This window comes from Coregonus lavaretus (genome assembly GCF_964263955.1).
Source record: "Coregonus lavaretus genome assembly, chromosome: 13".
NCBI lineage: Eukaryota > Metazoa > Chordata > Actinopteri > Salmoniformes > Salmonidae > Coregonus > Coregonus lavaretus.
Window position 1 is genome coordinate 33,791,870 of NC_140000.1, and position 16,975 is coordinate 33,808,844.

Genomic DNA, 16,975 nt, shown 5'->3' on the forward strand with positions numbered 1-16,975 from the left:
CTGTGGAGCATGTATTGCTACAGTGTGGGCAGTATCAGAGGGAAAGAGAGAGGATGAGATTAAGTATGAGGGAGAAGGGGATACAGGAAATTAGTTTAAAGAGTATATTGAGTAGAACGTCATTAGATATAGTATCACATATTTTGTTGTCTTTTTTAAGAGAAACTGGGTTAGCAGGTAGGATTTAGTTTATCCCTGTCTCTGGCCCACACTCCATTACGGTAGGTGGCGGTAATGCACCATAACGTTGGATGCCAACCGCCGATAAACCCCACTGAAGAAGATGAAGAAGAAGAAGAAGAAGAAGAAGAAGAATATTTATTGGATGCCAACCGCCGTTAACCCTCATCGAAGAAGAAGACTGGCTTCTAGATCACTTCCGTAATGACGTTCGAGTCAACAACCAAAAAATAAACATGGCGGAATCCAGCTCGGCTATGTACTTTGCTGTTAGCAATATACCTACTGCCTTTCGATCTGCTAACCTAAGAAACTTTTTTAGCCAATTCATAGAAAGCAATGGTTTCTTGTGTTTCCATTACTGACATCGACCGGAAATTTTGAAGGAGTCCCAGGGCACCCAAGACAACATTTCAGACCATACAAGAAGAGAGACACCGACAACAGAAATGCCATCCACAGACGTCGAGGCGGTCACTTCAAACTCTGCGGTGACAGAGGAGAGTGGTTCTTCGCCGAAGAGTATAAAAACATGTTGTTGCGTGGTCTCGGTACCTTCAAATGAGGCGGACAGATTGGTCAAAATGTACGCTGGGAATCAATGGATCGACTCGAAGGGCAACTGGCTTGCGAGGCGTTGTGTGATAAGAAAAGTAAAAGTATCACATCCCACAGGTTAGTATGTCTTTGGAGTCATTAACACTAGAAAAGTTGGGCCTCAAGGACCCCCTTTCAGCCACATTCTAACAGTCAAATCATGCAGCCCGCAATACACTAGAATCCCCGTGGACCGGTTGTTACATAAAACATTTTCCATTCAGGCTGCAAAAGTCGTCGATTTCCTCCTTAACTAAACTTAAAATATGCGCACTTTCTTTATGAAACGCCATTTTCCACCCATGTTAGTGGCATCTTTTCACCAATGGGTAAAATAATGTTAATTGTGTAGATAATAGGTCTACTCTAAGAAAAACAATGGTCCAAACCTCACCTCTCTATCATAATCCGTTAATTGATTGGCGTTTTTACCCTTGTAGGATGGTCAAAATTAGGGCGACTAAATCGCGTCAGCTAGGCTGGATGCTGTGCGAGAATTATAAGGCGTTCAAAACAACTGGGAACTTGGAAAAATACTAACTCCGACTGGGAAAAATAGTTTTGAACTGTCATCAAACTCGAAATTCCAACTGCAGTCCAAACAGCCTCCCGAATGGCGCAGTGGTCTAAGGCACTGCATCGCAGTGCTAGCTGTGCCACTAGAGATCCTGGTTCGAATCCAGGCTCTGTCGTAGCCGGCCGCGACCGGGAGACCCATGGGGCGGCGCATAATTGGCCCTGCGTCGTCCAGGTTAGGGGAGGGAATGGCCGGCAGGGATGTAGCTCAGTTGGTAGAGCATGGCGTTTGCAACGCCAGGGTTGTGGGTTCAATTCCCACGGGGGGGCCAGTATGAAAAAAATAAAATAATGTATGCACTCACTAACTGTAAGTCGCTCTGGATAAGAGCGTCTGCTAAATGACTAAAATGTAATGTAAATGTAAACACAAAAGTAGGCAGCCTTGATGAGGTTTAAAGGCGGTTGGTATCCAATAAATGTTGCATTACCGCAACCTACTAGACTGGAGTATAACTCCCTTATACTTTGCTTTAAAAAAATACAACAAATACCCTACCATCTAACACTACACTCACATACTCCACTATTTAAATCTATTTATTCCTACTTCAGGCCAACAGCCTGAAAGGATGGGACACCACCACTTAACACACCCTGTAACTCTTCTGATGTCAAGTCTCGCACACCCAAATACCTCTGCAGCTGCCACCACAACCTTGATTTTCTGCATCTTACGTTCCATCCCTGCAGTACATTTGATAACCATTGCTATAAATGCCAAAAATCCAATCTTACTGAAACATATCACTTGTTGGTTTATCCCTCTGTGCTGGTACAGATCTACTACTCACACCATTCCTCTCATGATCCCTCCCCCTTGACCCATCTTCCTCTACTTTCTTCACTGCCTCAGCAAATTACAACGTCTGCACTACTCTAACCCTGGAAACCTCAAGCTGCCTCTCTCACACCAGACATTTCGGATCCCCAGCCCCATGGGCACCCCTACAATTAACACATACCACTACATTCCCCAATGCTACACATTCCTTTGTCTCATGCCCTTCTGCACACTTCTCACACCTAGGAACCTCCCTCCTACACACTGCTGGCACATGCCCATAAGCTTGACACCTGTAACAACGTAATGTATTCGGCACTAAAGCTCGTACCGGATAACTTATATATCCTAACATCATTTTGTCGGGCAAAGACTCAACATCAAAACTCAAAAGAACAGACAATGACTCTTCTGTTTCTCCACTCACGCCACCCTGTCTGCGTCGCACCAAACGACGAGCATCACAAACACCGGGAATCTTCCCCTTCAGTTGGTCAGCTTTCACATTTACCCCAGTAATCACTCCTTTCAATGGCGCCCTTTTCTTGAGAGCAAAACAATCTCTTGCCCCCATTCGTTTAACATGGAGCGCCTCGTCCCTCTGACCAGCAGAGAAACAAACAATTATCACTAGACCACTTCTGGTTACCCTCACCAATTCCACAGCACCCAACTCTGTTTTCACCCACCCTGAAACCACAAATGGATCAGCAAATTAATTACTTAAAAATCATACAATGTGATTTTCTGGATTTTTGTTTTAGATTCCGTCTCTCACAGTTGAAGTGTACCTATGATAAAAATTACAGACCTCTACATGCTTTGTAAGTAGGAAAACCTGCAAAATCGGCAGTGTATCAAATACTTGTTCTCCCCACTGTATATACACACATTTGTGAAGAACTAGCTTACTAACATTTACAAATATGGAAGTAATGATTAATAAATGGTGAACAAACCGTTTGTAAATGCCTTATAAATGGTTTAAAATAAAGTGTTACCCGAAGTTTAAACACCTTCTTCGCCCAATCTTGGTACATCCAAATAATCAGTGATGAAAACCCTAACACCGGAACTACTACTGCTCATTACCATACGCATTCCATCCCGTCGTGATAGATTCTTCGGTTTACGGGCAGAATCTGTACCTATACCTAAGTGTACCTATGATAAAAATTACAGACCTCTACATGCTTTGTAAGTAGGAAAACCTGCAAAATCGGCAGTGTATCAAATACTTGTTCTCCCCACTTGTTCTTGCCTTGTCTAGGGACGCCATTTAACCGGCTTTCACAATCTCCCTACAATCAGCAAGAACCCCTCGGGATGTAGCGCTCAACAGTGCATCAATCAGCTGTTTCGTCTTGATGTTGTTCTTTATCAATAGCTACCGCGACGCTTTTCCATTTCAAACAAGCGCGCTCTCTTTCTTCCGGATTCCTCGATTCAAACCATCTCCAAACCATCACCTAGACAGCCCTCCGCCCTAAACCCTCAGCCCTTGAATGACATTTTACATAGTCTTCTTCTGTGGATTTAATATGGCGGTTGGCAACCAACTTTAAGGTGCATTACCGCCACCAACTGGACTGGAGTGTGGACCAGAGACATTGAAGGTCTAAATCCTACCCAATATTCTCGTCTCCCTGAAGATTTTCCAAGCAGTTCACTTAATCCCGGCTCTTCAACCCCATTACTCCTCAAATGTAATAACAATCGAACCCTTTCCCTCAAATATTTCTGGCACTGAAATAGAACATGTTCCACTGTCTCCATCTCCTCCAGACAATGATCACACCTCCCAGTCAGATGTTTCCCCACCAATATCAATGTACTATTGAGCCTTGTGTGTCCTAGTCTCAGCCTTGTGACTACACTTTCCTCCCTGTTCTCTCGGCCTGAAGACCTCCCTGCCCCCACCTTTTCCTGGATCTTATACAGGTGTCTTCCCTCTCTCTCCCTGTTCCACAACTCTTGACATTTTGTTTTTAACCACTGTTCTTATTAACCCCTTTGCTTCTGCTTTACTGATGGACAATTACATCTCAACCTTTTACATCGTCACATCCGAGTATACCTTAAATGTCCCTTGCCCAAGCGAGGGAGAGTGATGATCGGAGAGGCAACGTCCTTGGTGTAAATCTTGAAGTTGAGCTTAAAAACAACCAAACTAAAGCTATTAATGTACCTAGCAATCTAACGTAGCTATAGACCACTCCTGTCAGGTAGCTAGCGACAGTTACCAATAGCTGGCTAGATAGTTTTATAGTTTGGTCATTTATTCCAATACATTTCAAAATTCCCACAAATGTATGAAGCTAGCTACGTTTTATAGGCTCCTCACTACGAGACTAAGCCAATTTGAGCGTCATTCCCATATATATATATATATATATATATTCTTTAGCAAGCTAGTTTCATAATTTTGTCTCACATGCCGAAAATGCAGCCATGTTGATTAAATTTGACACTTCGCGGCCATCGGAGTTTGACACGTCACTACAGTTTGCATTGAATTGTGGGTCATATCAACCCCACAAGTGGTCAAAATGTTCTTCACTCGCTCCCTCGAGCTAAATCGAGGGACGAGGGGGCAACGTTTGTAAATTGGACCTCGACTTAAGATGGCAATCAAACTGCATCTGGTTTCGACAGGGATTCTCCCGATGGAAAGTGGCTAGCGTGAGGGCTGAGGGGGTCAAATGTAACGTGTTTGGACTGCAGCCGAAGTCGGGTACTCAAGCCTCTTTTCTAAAGCTCCGACCTGAAGATCTCAGATGTCATGATTTGACCTCTTTTTTTCAGATTTCCCAGTTGTCTTGAAAGCACCATTAAGGCTACCTGACAGGCTTAAAATCGTTATCTATTTTACCTCTAATGTCCTCAGGATTTGAGAAAGTTCAATGGTGAGACATGACATGTAGTATTTTCATATTGTAGTATACGCTGTTCATATTAATGCGACGTTTCTGTTCTTTTTCGAAGACTTCTCACAAAAACAAGCGTATCTCTGTGAAATGCCAACGGAGCACTGAGCGTACCCCAAACTTTTTTTCAAAGCCTTTTACATTTAATTCAGCTTATGTCATGCTAATTTTGCTATTTGCGACTGGCGGAAACAACTTGGAAGACGAGGACTACAAAATGAAAATCCACTAAAGTTTTTACAATAAAGCTGCACCGCTCTGTCAACAGAGCTTGGTGCTTATTATCGGATGTATTAGGTTACAAAATCCGACTTTTTTGATATTTTTATTTATTTTATTTTTTATTTAACCTTTATTTAACCAGGTAAGCCAGTTGAGAACAAGTTCTCATTTACAACTGCGACCTGGCCAAGAGAAATCAAAGCAGTGCGATAAAAACAACAACACAGAGTTACATATGGGGTAAAACAAAACATAAAGTCAAAAATACAACAGAAAATATATATACAGTGTGTGCAAATGTAGCAAGTTATGGAGGTAAGGCAATAAATAGGCTATAGTGCAAAATAATTACAATTAGTATTAACACTGAAATGATAGATGTGCAAGAGATGATGTGCAAATAGAGATACTGGGGTGCAAATGAGCAAAATAAATAACAATATAGGGATGAGGTAGTTGGGTGGGCTATTTTCAGATGGGCTGTGTACAGGTGCAGTGATCGGTAAGGTGCTCTGACAACTGATGCTTAAAGTTAGTGAGGGAGATGAGTGTCTCCAGCTTCAGAGATTTTTGCAATTTGTTCCAGTCATTGGCAGCAGAGAACTGGAAGGAATGGCGGCCAAAGGAGGTGTTGGCTTTGGGGATGACCAGTGAGATATACCTGCTGGAGCGCATACTACGGGTGGGTGTTGCTATGGTGACCAATGAGCTAAGATAAGGCGGGGATTTGCCTAGCAGTGATTTATAGATGGCCTGGAGCCAGTGGGTTTGGCGACAAATATGTAGTGAGGACCAGCCAACAAGAGCGTACAGGTCACAGTGGTGGGTAATATATGGGGCTTTGGAGACAAAACGGATGGCACTGTGATAGACTACATCCAATTTGCTGAGTAGAGTGTTGGAGGCTATTTTGTAAATGACATCGCCGAAGTCAAGGATCGGTAGGATAGTCAGTTTTACGAGGGCATGTTTGGCAGCATGAGTGAAGGAGGCTTTGTTGCGAAATAGGAAACCGATTCTAGATTTAACTTTGGATTGGAGATTCTTAATGTGAGTCTGGAAGGAGAGTTTAGTCTAACCAGACACCTAGGTATTTATAGTTGTCCACATACTCTAGGTCAGACCCGTCGAGAGTAGTGATTCTAGTCGGGTGGGCGGGTGCCAGCAGCGTTCGATTGAAGAGCATGCATTTAGTTTTACTAGTGTTTAAGAGCAGTTGGAGGCTACTGAAGGAGTGTTGTATGGCATTGAAGCTCGTTTGGAGGTTTGTTAACACAGTGAAGGGCCAGATGTATACAAAATGGTGTTGTCTGCGTAGAGGTGGATCTGAGAGTCACCAGCAGCAAGAGCGACATCGTTGATATACACAGAGAAAAGAGTCGGCCCAAGAATTGAACCCTGTGGCACCCCCATAGAGACTGCCATAGGTCCAGACAACAGGCCCTCCGATTTGACACATTGAACTCTGAGAAGTAGTTGGTGAACCAGGCGAGGCAGTCATTTGAGAAACCAGGTGGTTGACAGTCGAAAGCCTTGGCCAGGTCGATGAAGACGGCTGCACAGTACTGTCTATTATCGATCGCGGTTATAATATCGTTTAGGACCTTGAGCGTGGCTGAAGTGCTCCCATGACCTGCTCGGAAACCGGATTGCATAGCGGAGAAGGTACGGTGGGATTCGAAATGGTCGGTGATCTGTTTGTTAACTTGGCTTTCAAAAACTTTCGAGAGGCAGGGCAGGATGGATATACAGTGGGAAGAACAAGTATTTGATACACTGCCGATTTTGCAGGTTCTCCTACTTACAAAGCATGTAGAGGTCTGTAATATTTATCATAGGTACACTTCAACTGTGAGAGACGGAATCTAAAACAAAAATCCAGAAAATCACATTGTATGATTTTTAAGTAAATCATTTGCATTTTATTGCATGACATAAGTATTCGATCACCTACCAACCAGTAAGAATTCCGGCTCTCACAGACCTGTTAGTTTTTCTTTAAGAAGCCCTCCTGTTCTCCACTCATTACCTGTATTAACTGCACCTGTTTGAACTCGTTACCTGTATAAAAGATACCTGTCCAAACACTCAATCAAACAGACTCCAACCTCTCCACAATGGCCAAGACCAGAGAGCTGTGTAAGGACATCAGGGATAAAATTGTAGACCTGCACAAGGCTGGGGTGGGCTACAGGACAATAGGCAAGCAGCTTGGTGAGAAGACAACATCTGTTGGCCCAATTATTAGAAAATAGAAGAAGTTCAAGATGATGGTCAATCAACCTCGGTCTGGGGCTCCATGCAAGATCTCACCTCGTGGGGCATCAATGATCATGAGGAAGGTGAAGGATCAGCCCAGAACTACACGGCAGGACCTGGTCAATGACCTGAAGAGAGCTGGGACCACAGTCTCAAAGAAAACCATTAGTAACACACTACGCCGTCATGGATTAAAATCCTGCAGCGCACGCAAGGTCCCCCTGCTCAAGCCAGCGCATGTCCAGGCCCGTCTGAAGTTTGCCAATGACCATCTGGATGATCCAGAGGAGGAATGGGAGAAGGTCATGTGGTCTGATGAGACACAAATATAGCTTTTTGGTCTAAACTCCACTCGCCGTGTTTGGAGGAAGAAGAAGGATGAGTACAACCCCAAGAACACCATCCCAACCGTGAAGCATGGAGGCGGAAACATCATTCTTTGGGGATGCTTTTCTGCAAAGGGGACAGGACGACTGCACCGTATTGAGGGGAGGATGGATGGGGCCATGCATCGCGAGATCTTGGCCAACAACCTCCTTCCCTCAGTAAGAGCAGTGAAGATGGGTCGTGGCTGGGTCTTCCAGCATGACAACGACCTGAAACACACAGCCAGGGCAACTAAGGAGTGGCTCCGTAAGATGCATCTCAAGGTCCTGGAGTGGCCTAGCCAGTCTCCAGACCTGAACCCAATAGAAAATCTTTGGAGGGAGCTGATAGTCCGTATTGCCCAGCGACAGCCCCGAAACCTGAAGGATCTGGAGAAGGTCTGTATGGAGGAGTGGGCCAAAATCCCTGCTGCAGTGTGTGCAAACCTGGTCAAGACCTACAGGAAACGTATGATCTCTGTAATTGCAAACAAAGGTTTCTGTACCAAATATTAAGTTCTGCTTTTCTGACGTATCAAATACTTATGTCATGCAATAAAATGCAAATTAATTACTTAAAAATCATAATGTGATTTTCTGGATTTTTGTTTTAGATTCCGTCTCTCACAGTTGAAGTGTACCTATGATAAAAAATTACAGACCTCTACATGCTTTGTAAGTAGGAAAACCTGCAAAATCGGCAGTGTATCAAATACTTGTTCTCCCCACTGTAGGTCTGTAACAGTTTGGATCTAGAGTGTCACCCCCTTTGAAGAGGGGGATGACCGCGGCAGCTTTCCAATCTCTGGGGATCTCAGACGTTACGAAAGAGAGGTTGAACAGGCTAGTAATAGGGGTTGCGACAATTTCGGCGGCTAGTTTTAGAAAGAAAGTGTCCAGATTGTCTAGCTCAGATGATTTGTAGGGGTCCAGATTTTGCAGCTCTTTCAGAACATCAGCTGTCTGGATTTGTGTGAAGGAGAAGCGGGGGCGGCATGGGCAAGTTGCAGCGGAGGGTGCAGAGCTGGTGGCCGGGGTAGTGGTAGCCAGGTGGAAAGCATGGCCAGCCGTAGCAAAATGCTTGTTGAAATTCTCGATTATTGTAGATTTATCGGTGGTGATAGTGTTTCCTAGCCTCAGTGCAGTGGGCAGCTGGGAGGAAGTGCTCTTATTCTCCATGGACTTTACAGTGTCCCAAAACCTTTTGGAGTTAGTGCTACAGGATGCAAATTTCTGTTTGAAAAAGTTAGCCTTTGCTTTCCTAACTGCTTGTGTATATTGGTTCCTAACTTCCCTGAAAAGTTGCATATCGTGGGGGCTATTTGATGCTAATGCAGTACGCCACAGGATGTTTTTGTGCTGGTCAAGGGCAGTCAAGTCTGAGGAGAACCAGGGGCTATATCTGTTCTTAGTTCTGTATTTTTTGAATGGGGCATGTTTATTTAAGATTGAGAGGAAATTACTTTTAAAGAACAACCAGGCATCCTCTACTGACAGAATGAGATCTATATCCATCCAGGATACCTGGGCCAGGTCAATTAGGAAGGCCTGCTCGCTGAAATGTTTTAGGGAGTGTTTGACAGTGATTAGGGGTGGTCGTTTGACCGCGGACCCGTTACGGACGCAGTCAATAAGGCAGTGATCGCTGAGATCCTGGTTGAAGACAGCGGAGCTGTATTTAGAGGGTAAGTTAGTCAGGATGATATCTATGAGTGTACCCATGTTTACGGATTTAGGGTTGTACCTGGTAGGTTCGTTGATCATTTGTGTGAGATTGAGGGCATCTAGTTTAGATTGTAGGATGGCCGGGGTGTTAAGCATATCCCAATTTAGGTCACCAAGCAGTACGAACTCTGAGGATAAATGGGGGGCAATCAATTCACATATGGTGTCCAGGGCACAGCTGGGGGCTGAGGGGGGTCTGTAGCAAGCGGCAACAGTGAGAGACTTATTTCTGGAAAGGTGGATTTTTAGATGTAGACGCTCAATCTGTTTGGGCACAGACCTGGATAGTATGATAGAGCTCTGCAGGCTATCTCTACAGTAGATTGCAACTCCACCCCCTTTGGCAGTTCTATCTAGACGGAAAATGTTATAGTTGGGGATGGAAAGTTCAGAATTTTTGGTGGCCTTCCTAAGCCAGGATTCAGACACTGCTAGAACACCAGGGTTGGCGGAGTGTGCTAACGCAGTGAATAACTCAAACTTAGGACGGAGGCTTCTGATATTTACGTGCAGAAAACCAAGGCTTTTACGGTTACAGAAGTCAACAAATGATAGCTCCTGGGGAGTAGGAGTGATACTGGGGGCTGCAGGGCCTGGGTTAGCCTCTAAATCACCAGAGGAACAGAGGAGTAGAAGAATACGGATATGACTAAAGGCTTTAAGAACTGGTCTTCTAGTGCGTTGGGTACAGAGAATAAAGGGGGCAGATTTCCGGGCGTTGTAGAAAAGATTCAGGGCATTATGTACAGAAAAGGATATGAGTACAGTTGAGGTAAACCTAAGCGTTGGGTAACAATGAAAGAGATAGCATCACTGGAGGCACCGATTGAGCCGGTCTCGGCGTGTATGGGGGGTGGAACAAAGGAACTATTTTAGGCAGTTTGAGAGGGACTTGGGGTTCTACAGTGAAATTGTATAATAAGAACTAACCCAAACAGCAATAGGCAAGGCATATTGACATGGGAGAGAGGCATAAAGCAATCACAGGTGTTATTAGAGAGAGCTAAGACAACAACTGGTAATCAATCAATTTTCAATCAATTTTATTTTATATAGCCCTTCTTACATCAGCTAATATCTCGAAGTGCTGTACAGAAACCCAGCCTAAAACCCCAAACAGCTAGTAATGCAGGTGTAGAAGCACGGTGGCTAGGAAAAACTCCCTAGAAAGGCAAAACCTAGGAAGAAACCTAGAGAGGAACCAGGCTATGAGGGGTGGCCAGTCCTCTTCTGGCTGTGCCGGGTGGAGATTATAACAGAACCATGCCAAGATGTTCAAAAATGTTCATAAGTGACAAGCATGGTCAAATAATAATCAGGAATAAATCTCAGTTGGCTTTTCATAGCCGATCATTAGAGTTTAAAACAGCAGGTCTGGGACAGGTAGGGGTTCCATAACCGCAGGCAGAACAGTTTAAACTGGAATAGCAGCAAGGCCAGGCGGACTGGGGATAGCAAGGAGTCACCACGGCCGGTAGTCCCGACGTATGGTCCTAGGGCTCAGGTCTCTCAGTTGGCTTTTCATAGCCGATCATTTAGAGTTGAAAACAGCAGGTCTGGGACAGGTAGGGGTTTCGTAGCCGCAGGCAGAACAGTTGAAACTGGAATAGCAGCAAGGCCAGGCGGACTGGGGGCAGCAGGGTGTCATCATGCCCGGTAGTCCTGACGTATGGTCCTAGGGCTCAGGTTCTCAGAGAGAAAGAGAGAACGAGAGAATTAGAGAGAGCATACTTAAATTCACACAGGACACTGGATAAGACAGGAGAAGTACTCCAGGTATAACCAACTAACCCCAGCCCCCCGACACATAAACTACTGCAGCATAAATACTGGAGGCTGAGACAGGAGCGGTCCGGAGACACTGTGGCCCCATCCGAAGAAACCCCCGGACAGGGCCAAACAGGAAGGATATAACCCCACCCACTCCGCCAAAGCACAGCCCCCGCACCACTAGAGGGATATCCCCAACCACCAACTTACAATCCTGAGACAAGGCCGAGTATAGCCCACAGAGGTCTCCACCACAGCACAAACCAAGGGGGGGGGGGGCGCCAACCCAGACAGGAAGATCACGTCAGTAACTCAACCCACTCAAGTGACGCACCCCTCCCAGGGACGGCATGAAAGAGCACCAGCAGGCCAGTGACTCAGCCCCTGCAACAGGGTTAGAGGCAGAGAACCCCAGTGGAGAGGGGAACCGGCCTGGCAGAGACAGCAAGGGCTGTTCGTTGCTCCAGCCTTTCCGTTCACCTTCACACTCCTGGGCCAGACTACACTCAATCATATGACCTACTGAAGAGATAAGTCTTCAGTAAAGACTTAAAGGTTGAGACCGAGTCTGCGTCTCTCACATGGGTAGGCAGACTGTTCCATAAAAATGGAGATCTATAGGAGAAAGCCCTGCCTCCCGCTGTTTGCTTAGAAATTCTAGGGACAATTAGGAGGCCTGCGTCTTGTGACCGTAGCGTACGTATTGGTATGTACGGCAGGACCAACTCGGAAAGATAGGTAGGAGCAAGCCCATGTAACGCTTTATAGGTTAACAGTAAAACCTTGAAATCAGCCCTTGCCTTAACAGGAAGCCAGTGTAGGGAAGCTAGCACTGGAGTAATATGATCAAATTTCTTGGTTCTAGTCAGGATTCTAGCAGCCGTATTTAGCACTAACTGAAGTTTATTTAGTGCTTTATCCGGGTAGCCGGAAAATAGAGCATTGCAGTAGTCTAATCTAGAAGTAACAAATGCATGGATTAATTTTTCTGCATCATTTTTGGACAGAAAATTTCTGATTTTTGCAATGTTACGTAGATGGAAAAAAGCTGTCCTTGAAAATAGCGATAAAGTTTGGGCTGAGGCTAAACAGAATAAACAGGACAGGGTACCGTGTAAAGGAACAGTCCAGCAGGCATCAGCTGTGCAGCTGAGTGATCATAAGGTCCAGTGAACAGCAATATGTGAGTCCGAGAGCAGTTCAAATTGGTGCTTCAGCACAGCTAGCAGGAAGCACAGTTGTAGTTTGCGTGTGCTAGCGGGCCTGGGCTAGCAGATGGATCTTCGTGGTCGTCGCAACGGGAAGCCTGTTGAAACCACATCAGACGATTTCGTCTGCAAACCAGTCGTGTTGGATCGGCGGGGCTCAGTGTCAACACTAGGAGGTCCCGTCCGGTTGACAGAGAGGTAGATAGCCGGGAGATGGGCCTGAGGCTAGCTCAAGGCTAACTTGTGCTTGCTATGGGGCAATGGTAATTAGCCAACAACAGGTTGCAGCTAGCTGGTTGCGATGATCCGGCGCTAGGGTCCAGTGATTCCAGCAGAAAGTCTGATATGCTCTGGGTCGATAGCACGCTGTGCAGACTGGCCGACGAATTGTCCAGGCTAGAGCTAGAGCTGGCTGGTGGATAGTGTAGGCCACGGACAATGGTGAAGACGCTAACGGTGGCTAATAGCAAGTAGCCATTCAGTTGCAGCTAGACTAGTTTCAGCTTAAGGATCTTGATGAAAGTTATAAAAAAATAATAGAATCCTTTCCACGTTGGGTGAGGCGGGTTGCAGGAAAGTATATTTAGTTAAAGAATGAAAAGTAAAATTGAGAAATATATACAAAATAGACCAAAAAAAACAGAAACTGGCTATTTACACTAGGACACAGAAAAAAACCACGACCGCACTGCTACGCCATCTTGGAGACCCCACTGAACGATTCAGAACATGAAGAATCATATCTGACTTGGTAAAATGTATTTTATAACATAAGGAAGTGAAATGTCATCACCAAAGCGCGTTTTCACAGAGTGGGTGGACACACTAAGGGTCATAATGACATATAATTTGTAGACTGCAAATTGACTGCAAGAAGCCCAAACATACTGTATATAATATTTGAATTTTTTTTTATCATTTCAAACCTTACTTACATTTGTATATGATCATATATATATATATATATATATATATATATATATATATATATATATATATATATATATATATATATATATATATATATATATATATATATATATATATATATATAGCCTATCTGTTATAATTATGTATGGGAATACAGATTTCCAAAATTCAAATCACTTGGAGTGGATTTGCAGATGTTTTTTGTCTTTTATGTTAAGTTTTGGGGGACCAAAAAACATCACCCCGCGGGGTGCCAGTTTGGGAACCCTGCTGTAGGCTACTAGGCTATCTGTTGCCGCATGCTCATGTGTGGAGCACATGGAACAGTGGTTATTATTTTTTATTTTATTTATTTTATAGAGCTCATCTCTAAAATGTGTTATTTGGTAAGGGTTTTGGAAACCTCAATCTGCTTTTTCTGATACTTTTCTGATCAAAATGTCTCATCTGCAAGTAACTTTTTGGCATCCGGGGGGAAGAAATGACATGTCCTCTTGATATTGAAATTCTTACAACATACTGTACCGTGCATTCGGAAAGTATTCAGACCCTTTGAATTTTTCCACATTTTGTTACGTTACAGCCTTATTCTAAAATGGATTAAATAAATAAAAATCCTCATCAAACACAATACCCCATAATGACAAAGCAAAAACAGATTTGTAGAAACTTTTGAAAATGTTTATTTAAAAAAAGATACATTATTTACATAAAAATTCAGACATTTACATTACATTTACGTCATTTAGCAGACGCTCTTATCCAGAGCGACTTACAAATAGGTGCATTCACCTTATAGCCAGTGGGATAACCACTTTACAATGTTTTTTTTGGGGGGGGTAGAAGGATTACTTTATCCTATCCCAGGTGTTCCTTAAAGAGGTGGGGTTTCAAATGTCTCCGGAAGGTGGTGAGTGACTCCGCTGTCCTGGCGTCGTGAGGGAGCTTGTTCCACCATTGGGGTGCCAGAGCAGCGAACAATTTTGACTGGGCTGAGCGGGAACTATGCTTCCGCAGAGGTAGGGGAGCCAGCAGGCCAGAGGTGGATGAACGCAGTGCCCTCGTTTGGGTGTAGGGACTGATCAGAGCCTGAAGGTACAGAGGTGCCGTTCCCCTCACAGCTCCGTAGGCAAGCACCATGGTCTTGTAGCAGATGCGAGCTTCAACTGGAAGCCAGTGGAGTGTGCGGAGGAGCGGGGTGACGTGAGAGAACTTGGGAAGGTTGAACACCAGACGGGCTGCGGCATTCTGGATGAGTTGTAGGGGTTTAATGGCACAGGCAGGGAGCCCAGCCAACAGCGAGTTGCAGTAATCCAGACGGGAGATGACAAGTGCCTGGATTAGGACCTGTGCTGCTTCCTGTGTAAGGCAGGGTCGTACTCTCCGAATGTTGTAGAGCATGAACCTACAGGATCGGGTCACCGCCTTGATGTTAGCGGAGAACGACAGGGTGTTGTCCAGGGTCACGCCAAGGCTCTTCGCACTCTGGGAGGAGGACACAACGGAGTTGTCAACCGTGATGGCGAGATCATGGAACGGGCAGTCCTTCCCCGGGAGGAAGAGCAGCTCCGTCTTGCCGAGGTTCAGCTTGAAGTGGTGATCCGTCATCCATACTGATATGTCTGCCAGACATGCAGAGATGCGATTCGCCACCTGGTTATCAGAAGGGGGAAAGGAGAAGATTAGTTGTGTGTCGTCAGCGTAGCAATGATAGGAGAGGCCATGTGAGGATATGACGGAGCCAAGTGACTTGGTGTATAGCGAGAATAGGAGAGGGCCTAGAACTGAGCCCTGGGGGACACCAGTGGTGAGAGCACGTGGTGCGGAGACAGCTTCTCGCCACGCCACTTGGTAGAGAGCGACCGGTCAGGTAGGACGCAATCCAAGAGTGAGCCGCGCCGGAGATGCCCAGCTCGGAGAGGGTGGAGAGGAGGATCTGATGGTTCACAGTATCAAAGGCAGCAGACAGGTCTAGAAGGACAAGAGCAGAGGAGAGAGAGTTAGCTTTAGCAGTGCGGAGAGCCTCTGTGACACAGAGAAGAGCAGTCTCAGTTGAATGACCAGTCTTGAAACCTGACTGGTTTGGATCAAGAAGGTCATTCTGAGAGAGATAGCAAGAGAGTTGGCTAAAGACGGCACGCTCAATAGTTTTGGAGAGAAAAGAAAGAAGGGATACTGGTCTGTAGTTGTTGACATCGGAGGGATCGAGTGTTGGTTTTTTGAGAAGAGGTGCAACTCTCGTCTCTTGAAGACGGAAGGGACATAGCCAGCGGTCAAGGATGAGTTGATCAGCGAGGTGAGGTAAGGGAGAAGGTCACCGGAGATGGTCTGGAGAAGAGAGGAGGGGATAGGGTCAAGCGGGCAGGTTGTTGGGCGGGCTGCCGTCGCAAGATTATATCTGGAGAGAGAGGGGAGAAAGAAGTCAAAGCATAGGGTAGGGCAGTGTGAGCAGGACCAGCAGTGTCATTTGACTTAACAAACGAGGATCGGATGTCGTCAACCTTCTTTTCAAAATGGTTGACGAAGTCATCCACAGAGGGGGGGGGGGGGGGGGGGGGGGGGGGGATTCAGCAGGGAGGAGAATGTGGCAAAGAGCTTCCTAGGGTTAGAGGCGGATGCTTGGAATTTAGAGTGGTAGAAAGTGGCCTTAGCAGCAGAAACAGATGAAGAAAATGTAGAGAGGAGGGAGTGAAAAGATGCCAGGTCTGCAGGGAGTCTAGTTTTCTTCCATTTCCACTCAGCTGCCCGGAGCTCTGTTCTGTGAGCTCGCAATGAGTCATCAAGCCACGGAGCTGGAGGGGAGGACCGAGCCGGCCGGGAAGATAGGGGACATAGAGAGTCAAAGGATGCAGAAAGGGAGGAGAGGAGGATTGAGGAGGCAGAATCAGGAGATTGGAGGGCGAAGGATTGAGCAGAGGGAAGAGATGATAGGATGGAAGAGGAGAGAGTAGCGGGAGAGAGAGAGCGAAGGTTGCGACGGCGCATTACCATCTGTGTAGGGGCAGAGTGAGTAGTGTTGGAGGAGAGGGAGAGAGAAAAGGATACAAAGAAGTGGTCGGAGACTTGGAGGGGAGTTGCAGTGAGCTTAGTAGAAGAACAGCATCTAGTAAAGATGAGGTCAAGCGTATTGCCTGCCTTGTGAGTAGGGGGGGGGACGGTGAGAGGGTGAGGTCAAAAGAGGAGAGGAGTGGAAAGAAGGAGGCAGAGAGAAATGAGTCAAATGTAGACGTAGGGAGGTTGAAATCCCCCAGAACTGTGAGGGGTGAGCCATCCTCAGGAAAGGAACTTATCAAGGCGTCAAGCTCATTGATGAACTCTCCAAGGGAACCTGGAGGGCGATAGATGACAAGGATATTAAGCTTAAATGGGCTAGTGACTGTGACAGCATGGAATTCAAATGAGGAGATAGACAGATGGGTCAGGGGAAAAATT

The 16,975-nt window shown here is 45.6% G+C and overlaps 1 protein-coding gene across 2 annotated transcripts in view; it reads left to right on the forward strand.

The window, feature by feature from the left end:
* Positions 1-370: 370 nt before the first annotated feature.
* Positions 371-16,975, forward strand: part of LOC311139399 (G patch domain-containing protein 3-like) — a 35,788-nt gene continuing 19,183 nt past the window's right edge. The window contains exon 1 of one of the 2 annotated variants that reach the window (XM_084174269.1): positions 371-855. In XM_084174269.1, coding sequence (XP_084030395.1) covers positions 630-855 — 226 coding nt within the window. In that variant the 5' untranslated portion in view covers positions 371-629. The remainder of the gene's footprint in view (positions 856-16,975) is intronic. The other variant, XM_084174270.1, reaches the window with a different exon arrangement.